The 22635-nt window shown below is 37.5% G+C and overlaps 3 protein-coding genes across 4 annotated transcripts in view; 2 read left to right on the top strand and 1 right to left on the bottom strand.

The window, feature by feature from the left end:
* LOC131321956 (F-box protein At4g22390-like) overlaps nt 1-22635 on the top strand; it is a 78109-nt gene that overhangs the window by 19432 nt on the left and 36042 nt on the right. The gene's annotated exons all lie outside the window — the stretch shown is intronic.
* LOC131321955 (MDIS1-interacting receptor like kinase 2-like) lies at nt 9113-12703 on the bottom strand. Its single transcript, XM_058353014.1, has 2 exons — nt 9856-12703; nt 9113-9628 (listed from the first exon to the last, which is right to left on the bottom strand). The coding sequence occupies exons 1-2, from the start codon at nt 12302-12304 to the stop codon at nt 9327-9329; spliced, it is 2751 nt and encodes a 916-aa protein (XP_058208997.1). The 5' UTR covers nt 12305-12703; the 3' UTR covers nt 9113-9326.
* Nucleotides 18383-19731, top strand: LOC131321959 (F-box protein At3g07870-like). The gene is made up of 2 exons (XM_058353023.1): nt 18383-18403; nt 18554-19731. The coding sequence occupies exon 2, from the start codon at nt 18883-18885 to the stop codon at nt 19450-19452; it is 570 nt and encodes a 189-aa protein (XP_058209006.1). The 5' UTR covers nt 18383-18403; nt 18554-18882; the 3' UTR covers nt 19453-19731.

Raw genomic sequence — 22635 nt, 5'->3', positions numbered from 1 at the left:
TGTCGTCGTACATGTGCTTAGACTGCTTAGTACATACATCGTAATACTGTACCAAAAAATCAAGTAATATATATTTTCTCTCTTTTTTCCTTTTAAATATTTATGGCTGAAGTATGAAAAAGAAAATGGAGGACGAAATACTTTATACCAAAATAAATAATGTGCCTGCAGGCGAGAGATTCAGACCTAGAGATGGCTTAAGAAATACTTTGTTGATCGTTAAGCTTGAGTGACTGCAGTTTTAATACCGTGCTTTAATTTAGTCTAAAGCCACAACCAACTTGAGCGACTGCATTTTTGTACCAAATGACTCATTTGAAAGGTAAAAGGGTAATTTTATAATGAGGTTATACCTCTTTTTTTTTTTTTTCCGACAAAATTGAGAAGATTATATTAATAATCGTTTAACAGCACTTACATAACGGAGTTTATTACAAAAAAATTGGACAAAGCCAAATTAATCATCTAACTATTATGAAATGAGAAAGCACAAGCTCTTTCACCCCGATCCAGACATAGCCTAAGACAAAAATGGCACTCGCAATCTACTGTATATTCATACCTAGAATCAACAGTCTCAAAAGAGATAAAGTGCTAGCCAAAGGAATTTTATGACATGGTTATGCAACTTCTATGTTCCTTCTGTCATGCTTTTGGTTGCATTTGGCATGCTTCTGAGAATCCTGTTCTCGCCATTACTGAGTAGCAAAACAACCATTGGGAACTAGGACAGAATCAGCTCCAAAGGTTATACATATTTAACACATAAGCAAACATCTCAGCAAAAAGAGATAAACTTCTAAAGATGGATAAATCCTACCAGCAATCATGGTATTTTCACAGATTTCATTGTGAATTTCAAAAATAACCAGTCAAATTTAATGGTCAATTTTTCTTTATTTTCGCTGATGTACTTGCTTATTTTGCTTTTGGATTTCTGATATGGTAAAGTGGACAATTTACCATGAAGTCTGTTTGTTGCTTAGTGGCAGGATGAACGTTCAAGACGTATTTCTACAAATACACCATGAACTTTCATGACCTATGTATGCAAATATTCCATGAAATTCTTGCATTTAATCTTCCTTGAACATTTCATGAAATATTTATGCAAATATTCCATGATAACTAGGTTCAACACAACAACCACTTTGAGATTCTTGCCCCAGAATATAAATAGATCGATCCATGGAATTTTAAAAAAAATGCGTACATATTGAAAAAAAATACATAATTCAAATTAATAGTTATGATTTAAGTAACAAAAGGATCGAATAGATTCTTGCCCCAAACACCATTAGAGCACGGCCCCTCTCGGGTATGCCCTCGGCGTTACAGTCAATCTCGATGTGTCGGACTCGGCCACAACAAAGAGAACGCCCTCAAAGAACACTATCGTCGACTCCCCCGCTTTGATCCTCATTTTTTTGCCGCTAAGCTGTAACCAACAATATCGGAAAGGGGATAGTGGTGGATTTGTTTCTTATGTATATATCCTTAAAATAATGGAAAGGACTTCCAAGTTTATATTTTAGTTCCAAAATTCTTTGTCTACATAGGATGGAAAAAAATATTAATATAGTACAATAAGGGTAAAGTTGGGTTTTTTTTTTTAAATTTAGAGATGAAAACTTAAGTCAAAAAAAGTGGCCGGGATGATATCATAGGTGACTTGGCGATGTAGAATGAATATTTAAGTTACCTTTGATAATTTCCCAATACATGGGACAGTAATTCTTGAGGACTTTTTTTTTCTCAAAATGGTAGGAGTTGTATTATATTAGAAACAACCAAATACATCAACGATCGAAGTTGGATATCGTTCCAAAGGGAGTAAATAACCAAATTAAGTAACCACGGAGAAAAGAACAGTAGCTACCCAAGATTACCACTAGAACCTTGCACTAGGTTTTGCCAACGAGTCGGCCATGACCGACATCCAAACAGAGAGAGCAACTAACCCTCAACTGCGGCAAAATCAACCACACGGTCCAAGACCAGAAACCTTACACCCAGAAACTCCCATAAAAAGGGAGAGAAATTAAACCAACAAATCCCAAACCAATCTACATAACCTAAAAATAACTGAACCAAAAAAGAAATGGAAAAATAAAAACCCAGCCGAAAACTCCGTTGTCAGAAGCTGCCACACTGGATCTGTCGGCTTATTCCCCGAATAAGCAAAGCCAAACTATCTCTTCTTCAAATCTGCACCAGATCGGCCTCAGCAAGCACCAGATGGAGGGGGGGGGGGGGGGGGGATGGAGGCAGATGGAGGTAGAGAGTGGATGGGGGGAGGCGCAAGTGCAACACGAGAAGGCTAGGAAGTGAAGAAAGGAAGGGAGGAGGGAGAAGGGGAAGTGGAGGTGAGAAGTGCCCCCCAAAGAAGCAACCCTAGAAGGAGGAAAAGTTTAGAAAGAGAGACTCTCAAAGTAATTGTTGAGGACTTAAATGACGAGGAAAACTTGCACGCATAAGTCGCATGATGTCGCATTAATTTGTGTTCAATCAGTACACATGTTATGGCTCTTTTTGTTAAAGTTGCCAGTTTTTTGTTTTTTCATATATGAAAAACAAGAAATGAGTGTTTTTATTTATTAAAAAATAAAAACAAAAAAATATGTTTGGTGACCATAATAGTTTTTATTTATTTGTTTTTTGGGCTGCCGAAAGTGTTTTCAAAACAAATGAAAACAGAATTTTTTTTTGTTTCTAAAATTTCCGTAAACTAGTGGAATTGATTATGTATTTTGTAAACAAAAACAGTAACACAAAGACGGTTATGGTGCTTGTTTCAAAAAATATCGGAAACAAAAAAAATAGAAATAAAAATTTTTTCCAACAGAGCCTATACATTCGACGAGTGCAGGATAGGAGTATTGTGTAACACGGCATGCCCCTCTATCTAAACATTCCACATCTTATCTTATCTGTTTTTCTTATATATATTTCTTCGATCTTGGGATACAAATCTAGTCCGGTACCCACTAAAATATATTTCCGACTTGTAGCTCTCTGTTTCCATTCATACTGGGATATCACATAACTACTGAGAGTGAGAAATTAATGAAACATAGATTAATATTAGCGCAATCATTGATGTCTCAAGGCATAGAAATAACGGATTTAGAAATCTTGTAGTACAAAGTTCTATAAGGCATTCTATAGGGTGCACATGGACAATCGATCTTGACAATAAATAGTTGAGATATGATATTTAATTATGACTGGTAAGAATCATTTATTACCGCTCATAATTAATTTTTAATGTGGACCGTTAATTTTTGAGATTGACGACTGCACTATAAGGGGTGCACTACAGCACCCCGGATCTAGAAAGAACTCATAATTCCACCTTTAAACTAATTAATATTTAAGTAGTCTTGTAGTACTCCACTCAAGACTCCACCTTCTTAATTTGATTCGCCAAGCACTTTTACCTTTTTTGGTGCGCCAAGCATTTAAAGTTTGGCCACCTAAGCATTAAGCACTCCACCTTTTTTGGTGCGCCAAGCATCTAAAGTCTAGCCGCCTACACACTACTTCACCTTCTTTGGTGAGCCAAGCATCTAAAGTCTGGTCGCCTGCGAGCCAATAACTCCACTTTCTTAAATTGGTGCGCCACCAGCACTCCACCTTTTTTTGTGTGCCAAGCATCTAAAGAATTTTTTGTATACATTGTACATTACTCTATGCAAAATAAATGTATTTAATTTGGTTAAAAATTTATTGTCCCTAATTTATTTTGTTTTATTCATCTATGTTATCCAGTTATTCACCAATTTAAGTCAATTTTCATTTACTTTGTAGACGGATGAACTATTCAATGCCTGATAATATTATGGAAAAATCAAATTATACTATAATTTGATTTTTCCATAATATTATCGGGCATTTAATTTGTCAATTCTTAGCTGCTTTGTGGTTTTCGCTATGTCCAAGTTGAAAACAGGGGAAATAGGGGATGGAGATACTTTGACCTCAAGGGGAAAATGTTGAAGTTCCACTCTCGTGCTTCTTTTTTTCTTTTTTTTGGGAGTAAATCAGACTGAAATAAAAAAAGACTAACCAAGGGACATATATACCCCATGAAAAGAAATGAAAGAAAATTATGCAAACGGCTACAAAAAAACTAGTGGGAAATATAACAAATGTTTTCTATCCAACTAGAAAGAGGGAACGAAAACAAATGGCAAAAATTACATATGATTGAACCTATCAACTAGCTACACAATCTGCTGCATAATTGAAACTAGCTTATACAAAGGCAACAATCTTGGCTTCTAGGAAATAAGAGGGAACTTGCACTACAGGAAAAGTATCCTTTGCTGGCGTTTGGAAAATGCCGCCAGAAGCACGATAAAAGCCGGGGAAACTTAAGGCGGCGTTTTACATAAGTGTCGACTATACCTTGTGTCGGCAAAGCTTATGACATTTACAAAACGTCGCGATAGAGCCACTTCTTAAAGTGCCGGCCCAAAGTTAACAGAGCTGACACCTGATGACTTCTTTTTCTAACGTAACGGTGTTTCTCCAAAAAAGCGCCACTAAAGATGGAAGTGAGTTTCAAACCCTAAAAGCCTAAATCAAAACAAAAAATTCGAAGTTAGGGTTCAAAATTTAGGAAAATTTACAAACTATCCAGATAAATCAAAACTCAAATAGAAATGTAATGAAATCAAAAGAGAAAGAAGCTATGAAGAATTACAAAATACAGATTTGTTAAAGTTCGCTTCAGAATTCAGATCTTCGAATCAGACGATGTAAATCTGATCGAGAAGAATGCAAATTGGTTAGAGAGAGAGAGAGAGAGAGAGAGAGAGAGAGAGAGAGAGAAGCGGCTGACCTCATATCCAGATTTTGCAAACCTTCGCGTTCAAAACACCTAATTCGATTTCCAGAGATAGAAGAGTTTCAACTTTTGATGTTTGATCTGAAAAGCCTGAGAGGAGAATAGAATCTCGATGTGAAAAGGAATAAATTACTCAAAAGTTATGACAAAAGGATTTTGGCGTTAGGTGTAAAAAAAAAATGCTAGGAACATAACAATCCAAACACAATCTCGCACAAACATGTAGGGCCCATACGCACTTGTATGTGTGAAAAAGCAGCAGATTTCAGTTCAGCAAAATCAGCAATCCAGACTGCTACAAAAAGAATTAGGTAGCCAAACAACAATCCAAACTGCTGCACTAGGGATTCGGCAGCAGCCAAAGATGTTGGCATCAACAAACCAAGTACTGATGTGGTGAGAAGATGAAGAACCAAAAGGAAAGATAAAAGTTCAAAAGATGACAGAGCAGGACCCCAAAGACTAACCAACACCGAGGGGAAGACCAGACAAAGAGCCCCAAAACAACCTCCAAAACCCAATAGAGAGAACCCCTGTGGGTATATGTTCATTACTTTGTGAGATCCTACCCAATCCACATTAATAACCTGAAAGTTGATGATCGTTTTTCTCTACGGAGGACTCTGGATTCTGGGTCTTTGTAGTCCTCTTGTGCAATTTTTGATGATTAAAGAAAAAAAACCTAGCATGACTATGTACTATGAGAGAAATTGAATTTTTTAAAATCTTAAGAATGTTTACTTCTGCCACTTGTCCTCTGACTTTTTTTAGTGATTTGTTATTGTCTTCATTTAAAAAAATTCGCATTTGTCAGTTTTACGTCAAATTTTTGTAAATTATTGATTCGTCTCAACAAAAGGAATCGGAAAAGTATAAAAAATTCGGAAAAGTATAAAAAATTTGATCGAAACTTATAATTTTTTGAATAAAGACAAAAAGTCAAGTCTTTTTTGGCTTATTTTTGTCTTGTTTCAAGAACTTCAAAATTTGATCATAATTTTTTTACTTTTCCTCATTTTTTTGGTTGAAATGAATCAATAGTCTACAAAAGTTTGACGCCAAACTAACAAATGCAAAAAACAATTTGAATAAGGACACAACATATTGCACTTTTACTTGTTTGCCAAAACCATGTACAACAAAGGAGTTGGGCGTTTTCCAATTGGACTGCATACTAACAAAACGGGAAAACTTCTCGCACTGTTGTCTATTGCTATCATTTGCCCAGAAGCGAGGGGGCTGCTGTGCCCAATTTCTGGGTCCACTTCAGTCTTGTTCCGATGATTGGAATCGTTCATTTTGTAGAGCTTGTCGAGTAGAACAATTATGCAAAAAATCAGCTTAATTAGATATCATTAAGTGCTTGATCGGAACATTTTTATCTTGAAAAGAATGGATCTGAAACACTGGATCAAATCTACTGTAACCCATGGACCGAGAGTTATATGGGCTCCGATCAGACACTTAATGATATCCAATTAAGCTGATTTTTTACATAGTTGTTCTACTCAACGAGCTCCACAAAGTGAACAATTTCGATCATCGGAGCGAGACCGGAGTAGGCCCAGAAATCGGGACAGCAGCGTGGGGACAACAGCCCCCCCGCTTCCTGCCCATTTGCCCCGTGGTACAATTCCATATCGAACTGGCTTCATGCCTTTTTCATTGATAGGCGCACGAATGTTCATATAGCCGCCTCCTAATTTATCCTTTCTAAGCCCATTTACTTCATTACTTTGAGTTATGCTTGATTTTTGTGTGTCTTGATGATTTGGAGGAAGATGCCTCCTTCTCTGTGGAGTTTTGATTCCGTTTCTTCTGTGTTTTTTGGTTTTCGTCTGCTGCTTTCTTCGGTGTTGGTCCTTATGTTTTCTTCTGGCTGCAGTTGCTGGAGATGTTTAGGTTGTTTCTCTTGTTGGTTGTGCTTGACCTGTTTTTGCTTGGTTTTGTTGGTCAGAGGTTGTTTGCTGTTGCTGGTATGAGTTTGTTTTCTGCTGTTGTCCTAATGTTTCGGCTCTTGGCTTTAGTTGCGGGGGCTGAGTGGTTGGTTTTTTCGTTGGTGTAGCTGGGCCTATGGTGCTTCTTTTATTTGTTGGTGTCTTGCCAACGCTTTTCTTCGGATCTCGGGTTACTTTTGCTTGCCATTGTCCTTTTAATTATTGTATCACTTTCAAAATTAATAAAATTCTTTTGCCGAGCAAAAAAAAAAATTGGTAATTACACCTTTCGTTTCTCTTAAAGTGTCCAGCTTCGTAACTCTAATTTATTAAAAAAAAATATCATTATTATATATTTCATATCAACTATTACCTCTACTTTCCCTACTTACCCAATATGAAAACATCATTATTACACTTTTACTCACTAATTTTTCAAAATGGAATATATTTTCATGGACAAAATGAAAAATGTATCAATTTTTTCCCACTAACTTTACAAAATGAGATATTGGACTCTAAAAAATGGGACAAAAAGAATATATTATTTTAGCCGTTGGGATTAAGGAGCAGTATTGTACCGGCATCCTAACTAATTTGAATGCACCAATTAGATTTTGTAGAATTTTGGGCCAAGGAAACTCATGAATGAAGAATATGGATAATGCCAAAACAAGAGAGTTTAAGAGAGGAAAGGATTCCGTTACTATATGCGGTTAATGGCTGATGAAAAAGAGATTTCTATTACCTAAGAGCATCTCCAATCCAACACCCTCCAAATTTTTATTTGAGATGATCAAATTAATCTATTTTATTTGAAAAGTAGATTCAGAAGATTGTACTATTTATCTCAACTCCAACCCAACACTATTTCTCAATTCCAACACATATTTGGAGGAGATCCTCTATTTTTTCCTTCATCTTCTATATTTAGAGTATCAAAGTTCATCCTCCCAAATAGAGGAGAGTTTCAGAGAATGAGTTGGAGAATGTTTTTCCTCCAAAATGAAGAAATGGAGTATGGGTTGGAGATGCTCTAAAGGAGTTGTCTCGGCAACGCTTATAAAAGGAGGACAGCTTTATATATGTATGTATGTATGTGTGTGTGTGTGTGTGTGTGTGTGTGTGTATATATATATCCCGTATATATACGGGGTGGTTCCGGGGACACCCAAAAAACACCTAAAAAAATACCTCATAGTTTTCGGTCAAATTTTGATAATCCGAGCCGCTCAATGTGATCAGAACGTGATTTTAAGGGTAACTGTCAGAAATCAGCAAAAAAAATGACCGGGAAGGGCTTGATCCGAACAGTTTTGAACAGTTTTTTATTGAACGGTTCAAATAAAAACTGCTCAAATCAAGCCTTTTCCGATCATTTTTTTGTTAATTTCTTGCGAGCACCTTTAAAATCACATTCTGCACACACTGAACGGTTCAGATCATAAAAATTTGATCGGGAACTATGAGTTTGAGATTTGGGGTGTTGTTTTTAGGTGTTTTTTTGGGTGTTCCTTGAACCGTCCCGATATATATATATATATATATATATATATATATATATATATATATATATATATATATATATATATATATATAATAAAGAAAAGTACACACATCATTGAGAAAAACAGAGGGCTACACATCATTGAGTAATGTAGTTTATGTTTTATTTTAGGATTTTTCTATTCGAATAATGGTTGTATGAATTAAGAATTTTATTTATGAGTAATATTTTTCATTCAATCTATTTTGTTTGTCTTTCTAGATTTTAAGCACTTCATACAACGATTTTACTAGTTCGTGATAATTGGATGAGATGAGCTATGCTCCGTAAAACAAACCATGCTATTAGACGGTCCGTGTCATAGAGACGGATTGTACTAGTAAGATTGTTCGTGCTAGGTGGCTATATTCTATGCCATTTGATGATTCGCGATTATCTTTAGGTAACACCCTATGGGACTGCGACCCCTATGGTATCTGGTCGAATAGATAGCCTTATTATTATTACATAAATTTTATTACGAGGGATCAGGTGGCTTTGAAACCCTCGGTCTTTTTTCTTATAAACTCTCTTTACTTTTTAATTGTTTTAAATTAATTTAGTTTGCATAATTTTAGGAGATCAAACAATCGAATCTTTTTCCGAACTAATTTAGAAATCAACCAAAATAACTGTAACTTAGCCTTCGTAATCCCTGTGGACGATGCCACTATTCATTTGAATAGTAGCAATTAGTCTATTTTAAAATAGGCTTTTGGTACAGAAAGGACACGACCAGTCATCATAATTGAAGTCCAGAAATCAAAACCAAACAAATTTTTGTTAAATTCACAACATTGCTATTTCAATACCCACAATACTAAAAGTACAAGCCAACATTATAGTTTGATAATACAAAACATCGCAAAAGGATCTTACATTCAATGCACTATGCTAAATAGAGCAAATGGTTTATTCGGTATCTGTATTTCATAAACTCGATCACATGAAGAGGGGCTTTTTTTCACCTTTGAGAGTTTTTTAAAAGTCTCTAAGGGATTATTTTGGTAGACAACTGTTGAGAAACGATGTGCATGGTGGGTCTAGACTGTGGATTGGAATGCAAGCATGCAATTGCCAACTTTATAATCAACATCACTACCTTCTCAAATTCAGGAGACGGAGGTGAAAGGCGTTGGTCCAATACATCTCTCAGTTGTAAATTTTCAACAGCCGGTATTGGTAGAGAGGAAGCGAAATCTCCTGGATGCTTTCCCTTGATCACTTCTATTGCCAGCACTCCAAAGCTGTACATATCACACTTTTCAGTTACCTTCATTGTGTAAGCAAGCTCTGCAAAAGGAGAAAGATTAATAAGAGCTTGTAATAGCTCCTCCGAAGAAACTAGGAAATTGTACTTAAGCAATATAACATATAAGGCGTGACAATTTTATTGGTATTTATGAGGTATAATAGGCTTTTTGTCGGGTGGGCTACTACGGAGGTAATCATATACATGTACTTTATTAGATTTGTTTCGATTTTAATCTACAAGAACTTATATGTAAAGCAATCGTCACCTGGTGCAATATATCCGTATGTGCCTGCAATTGCACTCCAATTGGAGGAATCCAACTTTAGAAGTTTAGCCGTGCCAAAGTCCGAAATACGAGCCTCATTGTCCTCATCAATCAGAACGTTGTTACTCGATATGTCACGGTGAACAATTGGTGGTGTGCAATCATGGTGCATGTATGACAAAGCATGTGCCACACCCTTGACAATATTCACCCTCTTTGGCCAATCCAATTTTTTAGCTTCTTCGTCTCTGCTAAGAATTGAAGCCAAGCTTCCCCTTTCGAGGTACTCATAAACGAGAAAAGAATTCTGGGAATGTGAACAAAACCCAAGAAACTTCACTATGTTGCGATGCCTTATTTCAGTTAGTGCCCTTACTTCGTTCAAGAAACCGTGACGATCGTCCTTCTCAGACAAGGAATGAAGTTTCTTCACAGCAACTGTATTGCCTAATGGAAGTTTTGCTTTGTAGACGGCTCCATATCCTCCTTCTCCAATGCAATACGCGGCATCAAAACCCTTTGTGGCTTTAAGGATATCATTGTACAGTGCTCTTCCATCGTAGATTGATATGGAGAAGACATCTTTATTTTTGGAGGGATCTTCGACTCCATGTGACTTTCTCTTTCTTCTATGGGAAACGATTAGAAATCCAACAAATGCACCTAGAAGTAAAAGTGCTCCACCAAGACGGAGCACGATGACAAGAATAAGCTTCCGGTGGTCCTTTTTTTGTGACGTGTGAAAATGATTTTTGCATGGCTGCAATCCTGTGACATTTCCGCACAATCCTTTATTCCCTTGGAGGCCCTCTATGCCAGCATTGGTGAAGGCTTTGCTGATGGGAATGGGACCCTCCAACTCATTGAAGGATATATCAATGTGCTCCAACCAATTCATGTCTTCGAAGACTTTTGGAATTAAGCCAGACAGATTGTTGTTGGAAAGGTTTAACGACTCCAAACTCTTGAGACCTACAATCTCGGATGGTATCTCCCCAGTCAATGAATTTCGACTGAGATCCACTGTATACAAGGGAGATATCTTTCCCAATTGACCTGGAAATTTTTCGCTAAAATGGTTGTTGCTCAAGTTCAAGGTAATCAGTTTGATGCAATTCTCTAGATTTCCAGCTGCTATAGGACCACTTAACCTGTTTTTGGAGAGGTCGAGCCTTTCCAATTCAGTTAGTGATCCAATTTCTCTTGGTATACCACCAGAAAGCTGGTTGTCATTCAGATACAGTTCCCATAGAGAACTCAACTTCCCTAATTCATTTGGAATCTCTCCAGTCAAATAATTCGAAGAAAGATCAAGCCTGTGCAGTTGAGCTGAATCTCCCAACTCTGGTGGTATGCTGCCTGTGATGTTGTTTCCTTCCATCCGCAAGGATTGCAATTTCGGGCACTTACTCCAATTTGCAGAGATTTCGCCATAAAAATTGTTGCCACTTAGATCCAAGTAGTTGAGATGCGGGTAGACTCGAAAATCTTCTAATATGCTTCCAGTGAGTTGGTTACCGTCAAGGCGAACTCTGACTAGGCTTGAGCAGTTTCTCAAGCTTTTAGGGATATGACCTGTAAACTGGTTGGTGTATATTGTGAAACTTTGAAGCTTGCCTCCTTGCCAAATATCTGGGAGATGTCCAGAAAATTGATTTTCGCCCAATTCCAATGTGATCAAGTTTTTCAAATTGCGAAATTCTTGTGGAATAGGACCGGAAAGGTAATTGGCACTCAAAAGCAACTGTGTGAGTTCAGACAGGTTTCCAAACGAAGCGGGAATGAAACCGCTGAGATGGTTTTCGCTCACTTGAAAGTCGACGATAGACTTCAAGTTTCCTAAATCGTTAGGAATGGAACCAGAAAGTTGATTCGTGTACAGATGGAGGAGAGTGAGGGAAGTCAAATTACCGAAGGATGGTGGGATTGAGCCACTGAGATTGTTGGTGTGGAAACTTAGGCTAACTAGTCCTTTCAATTTTCCTATTTCACTAGGAATGGAACCAGAAAGATTGTTGTTGAACAGGTGCAACATGGTCAAGCGATTCAAGTTTTCAAAAGTTGATGGAATGGGACCAGTTAGTTTATTATTATCCATGCAAACCAACTCAAGATTGGCAAGATTTCCTATTTCTTCGGGAATGGAGCCAGAAAGTTGATTTTCATATAGGTATATAAAAACCAAGTTGCTCAATTTGCCCAAAGAAGAAGGAATAGGACCACTAAGATGATTGGTGTACAACACAAGTTGAGAAAGAGACTTCAACTGGCCAATCTCTCGAGGAATTGAGCCATTCAATTGATTTACTTGCAAATTGAGTGTTTCAAGATTTGTTAAGAGAACAATTTCTGGTGGAATATTTCCAGAAAACTTATTCTCTGACAAGTCAAGGTAGACAAGCGGGAGTGAACTGATTTGAGGCGGGATAGGACCAGAGAGTTCATTCATATATAGATCAATGTAAGCAAGATTACGAAACGATGAGAATGAAAAGGTTTCTAGAGTACCGTTCACGCCTGAATTCGTGAGGTTCAACTGGGTGACGCTGCCTTTAGCATTGCAAGAAACCCCATACCAGTTGCATGGGCTACCGGCACTTGAACTGGATCCTTTTGTTGGATTAAGTATCCATGTGGTTAGCACATAACTATTGGCACTTTGAAGGGTTTCTTTCCATTTGAGGAGAGCATTAACCTCTTCAATAGAAGCAGAGGCAGTGTTCGATGAGAAAAAAAGTAATACAAAAAGGACCAAAGAAACATGGCAGAGTAGTTTCTGCAAAAGTCCCACGTTTTGCTTTGTCTTGTTTTGTTGTTTTTCTTTTGGGGGTGTATTTGCTGATGATCAAGTCTTGCAATTTATAGGCACTTATGGGTAAGTGTCCCCATATTTTAATATTTACCTATAGACTTGGGAATTTAAACTTGGTCTTGGGTCCTGTACGTTTCTTACCGTTAACAGTAAAATGAAAAAGAGAAATGAGGATTACCAGTAGGACTTGACTTGAGGTCAAAGTCTTTGTAAGTCTTTGTTTAATCACTGAGACAAAGATTGTTTTCCATTCGTCGTAATGCTTTTTAAAAGTACTCCTTAGAAAGAATTACAGCTACATGAATGTTGGACGAAACAGCCTCAAACAGGTAACTGGGTGTAACGACTGGACTCGCATTACCATTTGCTTTCAAACTAGCTTGCAGCTTGCACGGTGAGAGAGTAGATTCGGGTAATGGTTTATGGGGGAAAAAAATCTTAAGGAATTCTCAAATGTTGTGTGGTTAGATGGAGGCTACCTTAAAAAATTAGAACCACAATTCCTAAATCTGTTTGACACTATTATAATCCGAATTCTAAATAAACAGATCAAACTGGTTTATCCAGAAAACGAAAAGGGAAAATTTCAAAAAAGCCCCTAAACTTTCTGACAACTTACAAAAAAACACCTGGACTTTCACTATTGACAAAAAAACACCTAAACTTAGCATTCCGTTAGCAATTAGGCCCCTGCCGTCCAATTCCGTCTAGTCCTAACGGATGGAGCTAACGGAAGGCATTAACTTTTTATTTTTCAAAAATTACTTTTAACTCTTTCTTTTTTTATTGGTAAATAAATATGCAATAAAGTTCTTTTTTTTCTTATTATTTATCAAAAATTACTTTAACCCTATTTTTTATTTTCAAATTTTACCTTCCCTAACACCACCACCCGCCTCCCTTTTTTTCTTATTAGAATCGACTCCACACCACCAATTAACCCCACAACCAACCGCCAAAACCTTAGCCACAATTTCAAAAATTCAAAAGTTCTTTTAACCTCCTCTTTGTAACCTTTTCTTTTTTTTACTACTTTTACTTCCAAAAATTACTTTTAACTCATTCTTTTTTTAGTCATAAATTAATATGCAATAAAGTTCTTTTTTCCTTACTCTTTTCCAAAAATTATTCACCCCCATTTTTTAACTATTTACGAAAATTATTTTAACACCCCCTGCTTCCCCGCACCCCGCCCCGTTTTTTTATTGTTACTTTCAAATTTAACCCCACAACCAACTGATAGAGGAATTTTGGGTTTCTCCAAACTGATCGGTGGAGAGAAGAGGGGGGAGGATTTTCATCAGTGGAGAGAGAGAGAGAGAGAGAGAGTATTTGAAAGTAAAAATGGGTCTTAAAGTTATTATTATAAATAGTAAAGATTAGAGTTAAAATAATTTTTGATAAATAGTAAGAAAAAAACTTTATATCATATTTATTTACTACAAAAAATAAAGAGTAAAAACAAGAATGCTAAAAAAAATGAGGTTAAAAGTAATTTTAAATTTCTGAAATTAGAGCTAGAGCTTTGGCAGTTGATTGGTGGAGTGGGGTTAAAGTTCTAAAAAAAAAAGAGGGAGAGAGAGAGAAGGGGAAAGGTAAAATTTGAAAGTAACAAAAAAGATGGCGGTTAAATTTATTTTTGTAATTAAATAGTAAAAAATGGAGTTAAAGTAATTTTTGATAAATAGTAAGAAAAAAAAGAACTTTATTACATATTTATTTACCAATAAAAAAAGAAAGAGTTAAAAGTAATTTTTGAATGTAAAAAGTAAAAAAAAATAAAAAGTTAATGCCTTCCGTTAGCTCCATCAATTAGGACTAGACGGAATTGGACGGCAGGGGAATGGAATGCTAAGTTTAGGTGTTTTTTTGTCAATAATGAAAGTCCAAGTATTTTTTTGCAAGTTGTCAGAAAGTTCAGAAGTGTTTTTGAAATTTGTAACCAACAATCTGTAAAGTCACGTAGCCAACAAAGGCAACTATGATAAAAGAAAGAAATGGCCATCCAATGAAACCTTTTGTTTCCAACTAAAACAGACCGTTTTCCCTCGGTAAATCTGTCCACACAGATAATCTGTGCACAGATTTTATTGTGGGGCTCACCACGGGTCCCACAAAAATGATTCGAGCCGTTCATTAAATGTAAAATATTTTTTCAAGGGTTCTTGCAAAAAATTAGCTCAATCCAATACCTAAAGTTGCTTGATCCAATCATCTAGTTTTTCATTACCTGAAAATCTGAATGAAAATTTAGATGATTGGATCGAGCACCCTATAGCTATTAGATTGAGCTTATTTTTTACGGAACCCTTGAAAAAATATCTTACATCTAATGAACAGCTTGGAGCATTTGTGTGGGACCCATGGTAGATCCACAACAAAATATGTGCACAGATGTATGTGTGGTCAACAGGGTTCGTTTTCCCTTGTGTTAGATATTCAACCAATAGAGTTCGGGATCAATTCTTCTCCGGACTCTCATCCCTCCATACCCTACAAACTCCTATTTTGCGGATTCATACCGGGCACGCATAGATAATCCGAATAGTTCATTATGAAAAATACGTAGAAAAGCACATGTCTGAAAAAAATAGTATCAGTAATCAAAAAATATGTTTTGTTATGTAAATTTTAAGGTCTAATTTTCAATAAATTGTTAAGATTTGCCATTCATCTTACAATTTACGTAACAAAAACTTACTTTTTGATATCCGATCACACTGATACTAGTGTGATCCGTAACAAAACAAATTTTATGATATATACTCCTTCCTTCTTTTTTTAAGTATCCAAGTTCATAACTCCAACTTATTAAAGAAATATATCATTACATTTTTCACATCAATTTTTACCTTCACTTAAAAAACTTACCCTCTATAAAGAGATATCATTATACTTTTACTCGCTAACTTTTCAATTTGGAATCTATTTTTATGGGCAAAATGAAAAATGCACAAACTTTTATCCACCAATTTTACAAAATGAACATTGATTAAAGGACAGTCTAAAATGAATACTGAACTCTAAAAAATGAACGGAGGGATATAATATATGGGCCTGCAAAAAAGGGTTTGGTGGATATAGGATTCAGAGAGGAATTTATCCCTATTCAAACAATGACAAGCCATTTTATCAATAAACTGTTAGGGATTTGAACGTCTAAACCCACAAGCAAACATAGACAATCGAAGAACAAAATAAGAACATAAAATAATCTAAAGCAAGAAAAGAACAAAACACAGAGTTACGTGGTTCCAACTTAAGCTGTTTGCTTAATTGTACATCCACGGAATGCTGGAGTGTTTCACTACGATAAAAGTATGTAAGAGTTACAATAGGAGGCATCCCTAACTTTGCTTTTATAGTTACAAGCAAGCCAATACACAGAACAACAGTGCTAGCCGAACAGACTTTTCCACACAGGTTGTGCATAGATTATTATGTGGGGTCCACTCCGGGTACCACACAAACAATCCAATCCGTTCATTAAATGTAATATTTTTTCAAGGGCTCCCACAGAAAATTAGCTAAATTCGATACCTATAAAAGCTCGATTAATCATCTAACATTTCATTTAGATCTCAGGATAATGAAAAGTTAGATTATTGGATCAAGCATCTGTAGTTATTGAATTAAGTTGATTTTTTGCAGGGTTTTTTGAAAAAATATTTTACATCAGAAGAACGGATTGGATTATTTATGTGGTACCCAAAGTGGGCCCCACACATTGATCTGTGTGCGATCTATGTAGAAAAAAGTCTATGTAAACAGGCTTAGGCCCCGTTCCGGAACGTAAAAAAATTCTTATTTTTTAAAAAGACAATTTCAAGCTAAAAAATTATGGATTTATTAAAATATAAAAATATACAATATGGATCTTATTTGAAAGATCTCATCGAGATCTTTTATACGATGCAAAAAAAAATTTAAGTACGGGCGGAAATCAAATTACCCCCCGCGGTTTTGGCATTTTCCTTGGGCGACCCCGAATCCCACCCAGGCGGTTGGGCACGAGAAAACACGCGGATTTTAGTATTTTTAGGGCTTTTTGTGTACAGTTAAGGCTCCGGTCCAAAAACTTTCTTAAAAAATAAGCAGTTTATTTCACATTTTTAAACTCAAAAATATTGTAAATAAAAAAAATTTAACTGTTTATTTTTTAAGAAAGTTTCTGGACCGGAGCCTTAACTGTACACAAAAAGCCCTAAAAATACTAAAATCCGCGTGTTTTCTCGTGCCCAACCGCCTGGATGGGATTCGGGGTCGCCCAAGGAAAATGCCAAAACCGCGGGGGGTAATTTGATTTCCGCCCGTACCAATTTTACTGCAACCAATTTCTGACTTCTGCATTGTACGACGGCCCGGGCGGGAACCAAAATGACTCGGATAATTTTTACTGGGACTCCAAAATTGTCACATCTCAACATAAACAAGTTAAGGCAAGTTAATTTGCTTTTAGCTGATCAAAAAAAAAAAAAGTTAATTTGCTTTTTGCTCATGACCTTAGCTAATAACACGTACGTCTTCCGTTTTTCCACAGAAATTATGTTCCGGAAACGTAAAACCAGCAATCGGTTTTGCAAACAGTTAACGATTTTGTCATGGGCAAAGTTCACTTTAACCACTTGTGGTTTGTTGTGCGAATATATTTCTTATAGTTTAAAAATGTGCACATAATCACATATAGTTTTGAAAATGTGCGGATAGACCTATACTGTCATATTTTTCATCCATATTAACGGATGTGTATCTCACACGCCTTTAGAATCTAATCTGAGCCGTTCAAATAATGTACTTCCTCCGTCCCGAAACAAGTGTCATTTTTTGGCAATAGTGCGATTTACGAAAATTTCTTATATTTTTTTACTTATAATATGTTTTTTAAGATTTTTAAAATTTTATATAATAGAACTAGAGTAGCACTATTGGTACCAACGGGGTCGTACCGAAATTGTAGGGACGGCCACGCCGGGCCGTCTCCGGCCACCGGACGGCCGATCTGAGCCATTCAAAAATTCTAAAAAAAAAAATGAGAGGGCCTTCGCGGCAATCAACGGCAACCGAATAGTGTAGGATATTTGATCCGAGCACCCTGCACACCTTGGATGCCGTTGATTCCCGCGGGGCCCTCTCTTCTTTTTTTTATAGAATTTTTGGACGGCTCGGATCAGCCGTCCGGTGGCCGGAGACGGCCCGGCGCGGCCGTCCCTACGATTTCGATACCAACCCAGTCGGTACCAATATCATTTTCAATAGAACTAATTGAGATCAATCAAATATAATCCATATAGTATATAAAATAAATCATAGATAAAAAGATATGGGCAATATTTTGAGACTTCCCAAATAATGAAAAGGGACACTTAATTCGAGACGGAGTGAGTATTAAATAAAGAGAGCATCGCTCATATTTAAAACAGTTCAAGCTACAAAATTTCGCAAGAGCACGAGTAGAGTGCGATGAGTGAGAGTGATAGCGCTGGACATTTTGAAAATATAATGTGACTGAGGCATTGGATTCTAAGTCACATAATTCGCGTGTGCGTGACAGAGTGCGAGCACAAAACGTGAAAGCTTCTATGAATCACATCTCTGTGATGGCCTAATTATGGGCTGCGCATTGGGGGTTTACGTCTTATCTCTCACCTCAGTTATGTACTTATTAGTGTCTTTGATCATAGTATCGAACGATCATAGCAGAGTTCGTAAACCCAGGGCTTCAATCTGATCATAACTGTAAGTTCTCATGTTGTCCAACTTTAATTTTCCCTCTTTCTCGAAACCTAGGGCCTTTGTTTTTTCCAATTGTCTTTTCTTCTTTTTTTCATCTATGTTTTTTCCCAATTGTCTCGATACCATAAGCTGACAAGCATCGTCTTATTCCAGGAACAATGTCGGATTACATACCAACTAAACTCGTAGATGATGTTCTCGCAAGACTACCTGTAGAATCTCTGATTTGATTCACATCCGTATGCAAATCATGGTACTCTATCATTAAAAGCCCTAGTTTCATCGCCGAACACCTAAACCACAACAAAAGACGCCCCGAAAACCTTCTCCTTGCTACTTACACCTCTATCGACAAGAGAGAGCGCTATCTGTTGTGCCGCGGCGATGACAAATTTGGCGATGAGTTAGACGAACTGGAGCCTCCTTTGAGTACTTCACTTGGGAGTAAAGTTATAGTGGGTAGTTGTAATGGTTTGCTTTGTATGGTTGATCGTGCCACTTTGCCACCGCGTATTATTCTATGGAATCAATTAATAAGGAAATCAGTAACTCTTCCCATGCCGCCCTCTCTTCAAGAAACTAAACCTCTGCCGCCGTTTGTTTTTGGATTTGGTGCCCACCCGACTACGCATGAGTACATGTTGGTGTTTATTCTTTACGAGTGGGTAGATGTAAAACAACAGAAATTTACTTCCAAGGTTGAGCTTTACACCCAAGGGACAGGATCATGGAGATCCATCGCTTCTGTTGGTCATCCACATCTCATTGCGCATTTTGGTTGCTTACAGGCTGTTGTACATGGAGCCATACATTGGATTGCACTCGAAAGGGGAGCGGGGGATGGTCTAAGCAGTTTGATAATGTCGTTCAACATGGGTTCTCAAGCATTCTCGCAGATACTGATGCTTGCCACTCTGGTCATTAAAAGCTCGTTGGGCCTGTCCATTTTGTCATATAGAGAATCACTGGCAGTGTTATGTCATGGACGGGAGGATTCTTGTGGCATGTGGGTTATGAAAGAATACGGAGTTGCAGAATCTTGGGCCAAATAATAGGATTTAGAGAAAATGGCGAAGTTCTGGTATCGGCGAGTGACAAATGGCTACTTTGTTACGACTGTAAGACCAAAACTTGGACAAATACTGGATATAGCGGGAGTTCTGATGCATTTACCGCTAACACTTTCATGGAATCCCTAGTTTTAGTGAAACCATGAAATTGTGTCTTCTAGGGCCAGTTGATTCTTTTGTGATGCTATGCTTGCAAACTCCAAGAAAGCAAAGGATAACGATGAAAGGGCAACAATTTTGAAGAATGCTGGTCAAGGCAAAGATTTGAGCGATAGCGAAGCCAAGCTGTCACCTGTAGGCGAAGGGAAGAAATCTCGACGAAGGCCTCAATATGTCTTGTCTTGTTCTTCCTAGGAGACTGAAAGTAAATGACTACTTTAAACCATGTCTGCACACAAATTCTCATCATTTTGTCAATGCGCGCACAAACGAAAGTAGTCCTTTGAATTGCTAATTAGGTTATTTCTTGCGCATATCTTAGGAATTCATTAGCACATGTTGTTCTATGCTTTATTTCTCTCCTCTTTAAATATTTTGGTTAGAATAACGTCGTGCCACGGCAACCGACAAGGCTGGCCACAGATTCCGAAGGGGGATAATTTTTACTTTTCAAAAACCTGAAGTTACAGTACTGTTTTTCCGTTGGCTCCTATGTTAGTCTATTTGTCAAATGCTCTTTGCATGTATGTCACTTCAAGCTTATCTCGAGCTGTATTTTCTATTGAAATGCCCCTGGAAATGGTGTCTTCCAGGGGCAGTTGATTCCTTTGCGATGCTATGCTTTCAAACTCCAATAGAGCAAAGGATAAAGATGACAGCAACAATTTTGAAGAATCGTCCAAGAAAACATTTGGGAAGAGATTGACTTATTCACGGAGGGGCCGTGATTCCCTTATTCACGTAGCCACGCGATCTCGGTCGTCCGTTTCGGTTTTAGGCAGTTTGCATTTAAAACTCTTCTCCGGAAAAGGTTCAGTTATTTCTGGACCGTCCAAAGCCATAACGGACCCACACGATTCATCTCTGTAAGCAACTATTCATAGAAAGCTCCGTTAAATCACACTTAAAACCAATGTCTAACCATGTCTCCACCCAGATTCTCAACATTTTGTCAATGCGCACACAAACAAAAGTAATCCTTGCACTGCTCTAGTATGCACCGGTAACTATGTGTGATGTGTGGCTGATTGTACTAATCAGGTTATCTCTTTACCCATATTTTAGGAATGTATTAGCACATGTTGTTCTATGTTTAACTTCTCTCTTTTTCTATTCATAAGTTAATTTTTACCTTTCCAAACCTGAAGTTCATGTTTTTCCCTTGGCCCGCATCTTAGTCTATTTGTCAAATGCTCTATGCTTGTTCTTGATTATTTAGTAACGAGCTGAGATTTCAAACCAAACTTGAGCTGAGATTTCAGCTCAGATGGTAAATGAATGTGCTCAAGCATCTTCATACGTTGCTATACAACCCCAAGCGTGTCCTTGTGTCCTCGACATTTTTGTTGGAAAAATAAATCTGTGTACACCCCATGTCCAAGGAGCGTCGAATGTAAACACTTGTCAAGAATGGGCTAGACTAGAGGTCTTTTATGTCTTGGTGTTTGTTATTGTTTCTGCTGCGTTTTTCTGGTGTTGGTTGTAGCTTTGGCGAGGTTTTTCTGGTGTTGGTTGTAGCTTTGGCGAGGTGGTGTCGCAGTTTTGTGTCTCTTGTTGGTTTGCTTTGCCGTTGTCTTGGTGGTTGGGTGCGGGTGTTTTGACCGAGGTAATTGTTTGTGTGCTATTGTTGGAGCTGCCGTTTGTTGTTTGCTCCTGCTGCTCAGGTGTTCTCGAGGCCAGTAGTGGTGGAGTGGGCTCGGATCTTTTGGCTGTTAGTTGATGGTGTCTGCCGGTGTTGTTGGGTGCTTGGATCTAGGCTGCTTGGTTTTTGGAGGCAGTGTTGTCTTGGGTTCCCCGAGTTCAATCTGTCGGTGGTTTGGTTATTTTTTTCGGTGGGGAGGGGGTTTGGGCTTGTGGTTTTTTTGTCTATTGAGTGTTTGGGGTTTGTTGGTCTCGGACCATCGCTTAGGTCTTGGATAGTCTTGGAATTTAAGTAATTTTAAGTTCATTTTGCTCTTATCCTTTTAATCTTTGTAATCTTGCGGAGATTAATAAAATTTTTTTTTGTTGATAAAAAAAAGAAGAAGAAAAAGAATGGGCTATATGTGGCCATTAGGCTCAGAATATAAAACATAGTATTCAAACATTAAAATTCCAATTACATAAGCCCAATCTAGTATTGGTCCAACCCAACCAACCAACAAGACCAGACCTGAAGTAAAGAATTGGTCCCGTAGACGATTTTTACTAGCTACACGGTTTGGTTGCGGGGCCAAACATTCTTACCCGACATGATCTGATTGGGTGCCCGATTTGGCCAAAAAACCGACCCGTGCACACCCTACTAAGGAGTACATGTGAACATGACCAATTGGGTTGGACCCATATATGTTGGTGATAAGCCTAGTTATGGAGACGAGATATGCTAGGTACACAACCATTCGGACGCAACCCCTCACATATACGTGGGTATCACACACATTCAGAGAGATGCTAAGGACACAACACTTTGTCACATCTCAACCACACCCCACATGCATGTGGGTCCTATTCCAGTGGGACTTGTCTGTATGTGAGAGGGGTGCGGCAAAGTGATGTGTCACTAGAATTTTGGACACATTCAACACGCGGGACCCATGTTTATGTGAGGTGTTGTGTTCAAATAACAATAATTTTACAATTACGCACAAAAACTTACACACACACATACACACTCATAATGGGAGTGGGCCCCTGTTTATACCTATTTTTTGCCAAATTCTAAAAAGAAATTTGTTAATAGATTAATGGCCCAAAATATTATTTTGGGCCCCGGTTGAATTCAGCCTTTGGTAAAATTTAAAGTGGCCACAATTGGGCCGAATTGAATTTGGTGGGCCTGAATAGAGTTTGAAAATTGATTCGGGCTGCATTATTTTGAAGCATGGCTCAATTGAGTTAAAGCCCAAATTGGGTTCAAGTCTTGGCCCAATTGATCAAAGCTCGAACTAGTTTTTCAGTCCTATTTAGCTTAATTAGGACAAGATTCATTTTCAGGCCTAGGCCCAGTTTTTCGGATTTATTTAG

This window comes from Rhododendron vialii, chromosome 4a (genome assembly GCF_030253575.1).
Source record: "Rhododendron vialii isolate Sample 1 chromosome 4a, ASM3025357v1".
In the NCBI taxonomy this organism is placed as follows: domain Eukaryota; kingdom Viridiplantae; phylum Streptophyta; class Magnoliopsida; order Ericales; family Ericaceae; genus Rhododendron; species Rhododendron vialii.
This window is presented reverse-complemented; position numbering and strand designations above follow the sequence as displayed.

What these genes read in the sequence shown, in the direction of transcription:
- LOC131321955 (XM_058353014.1), bottom strand. Translation starts at nt 12,304, where the DNA reads ATGAATGAACTCTCTGGTCCTATCCCGCCTCAAATCAGTTCACTCCCG. An exon ending in ATACGGATATATTGCACCAG is followed by an intron (nt 9,629 to 9,855) that starts GTGACGATTGCT and finishes CTCCTTTTGCAG; the next exon opens with AGCTTGCTTACACAATGAAG.
- LOC131321959 (XM_058353023.1), top strand. Translation starts at nt 18,883, where the DNA reads ATGGTTGATCGTGCCACTTTGCCACCGCGTATTATTCTATGGAATCAA.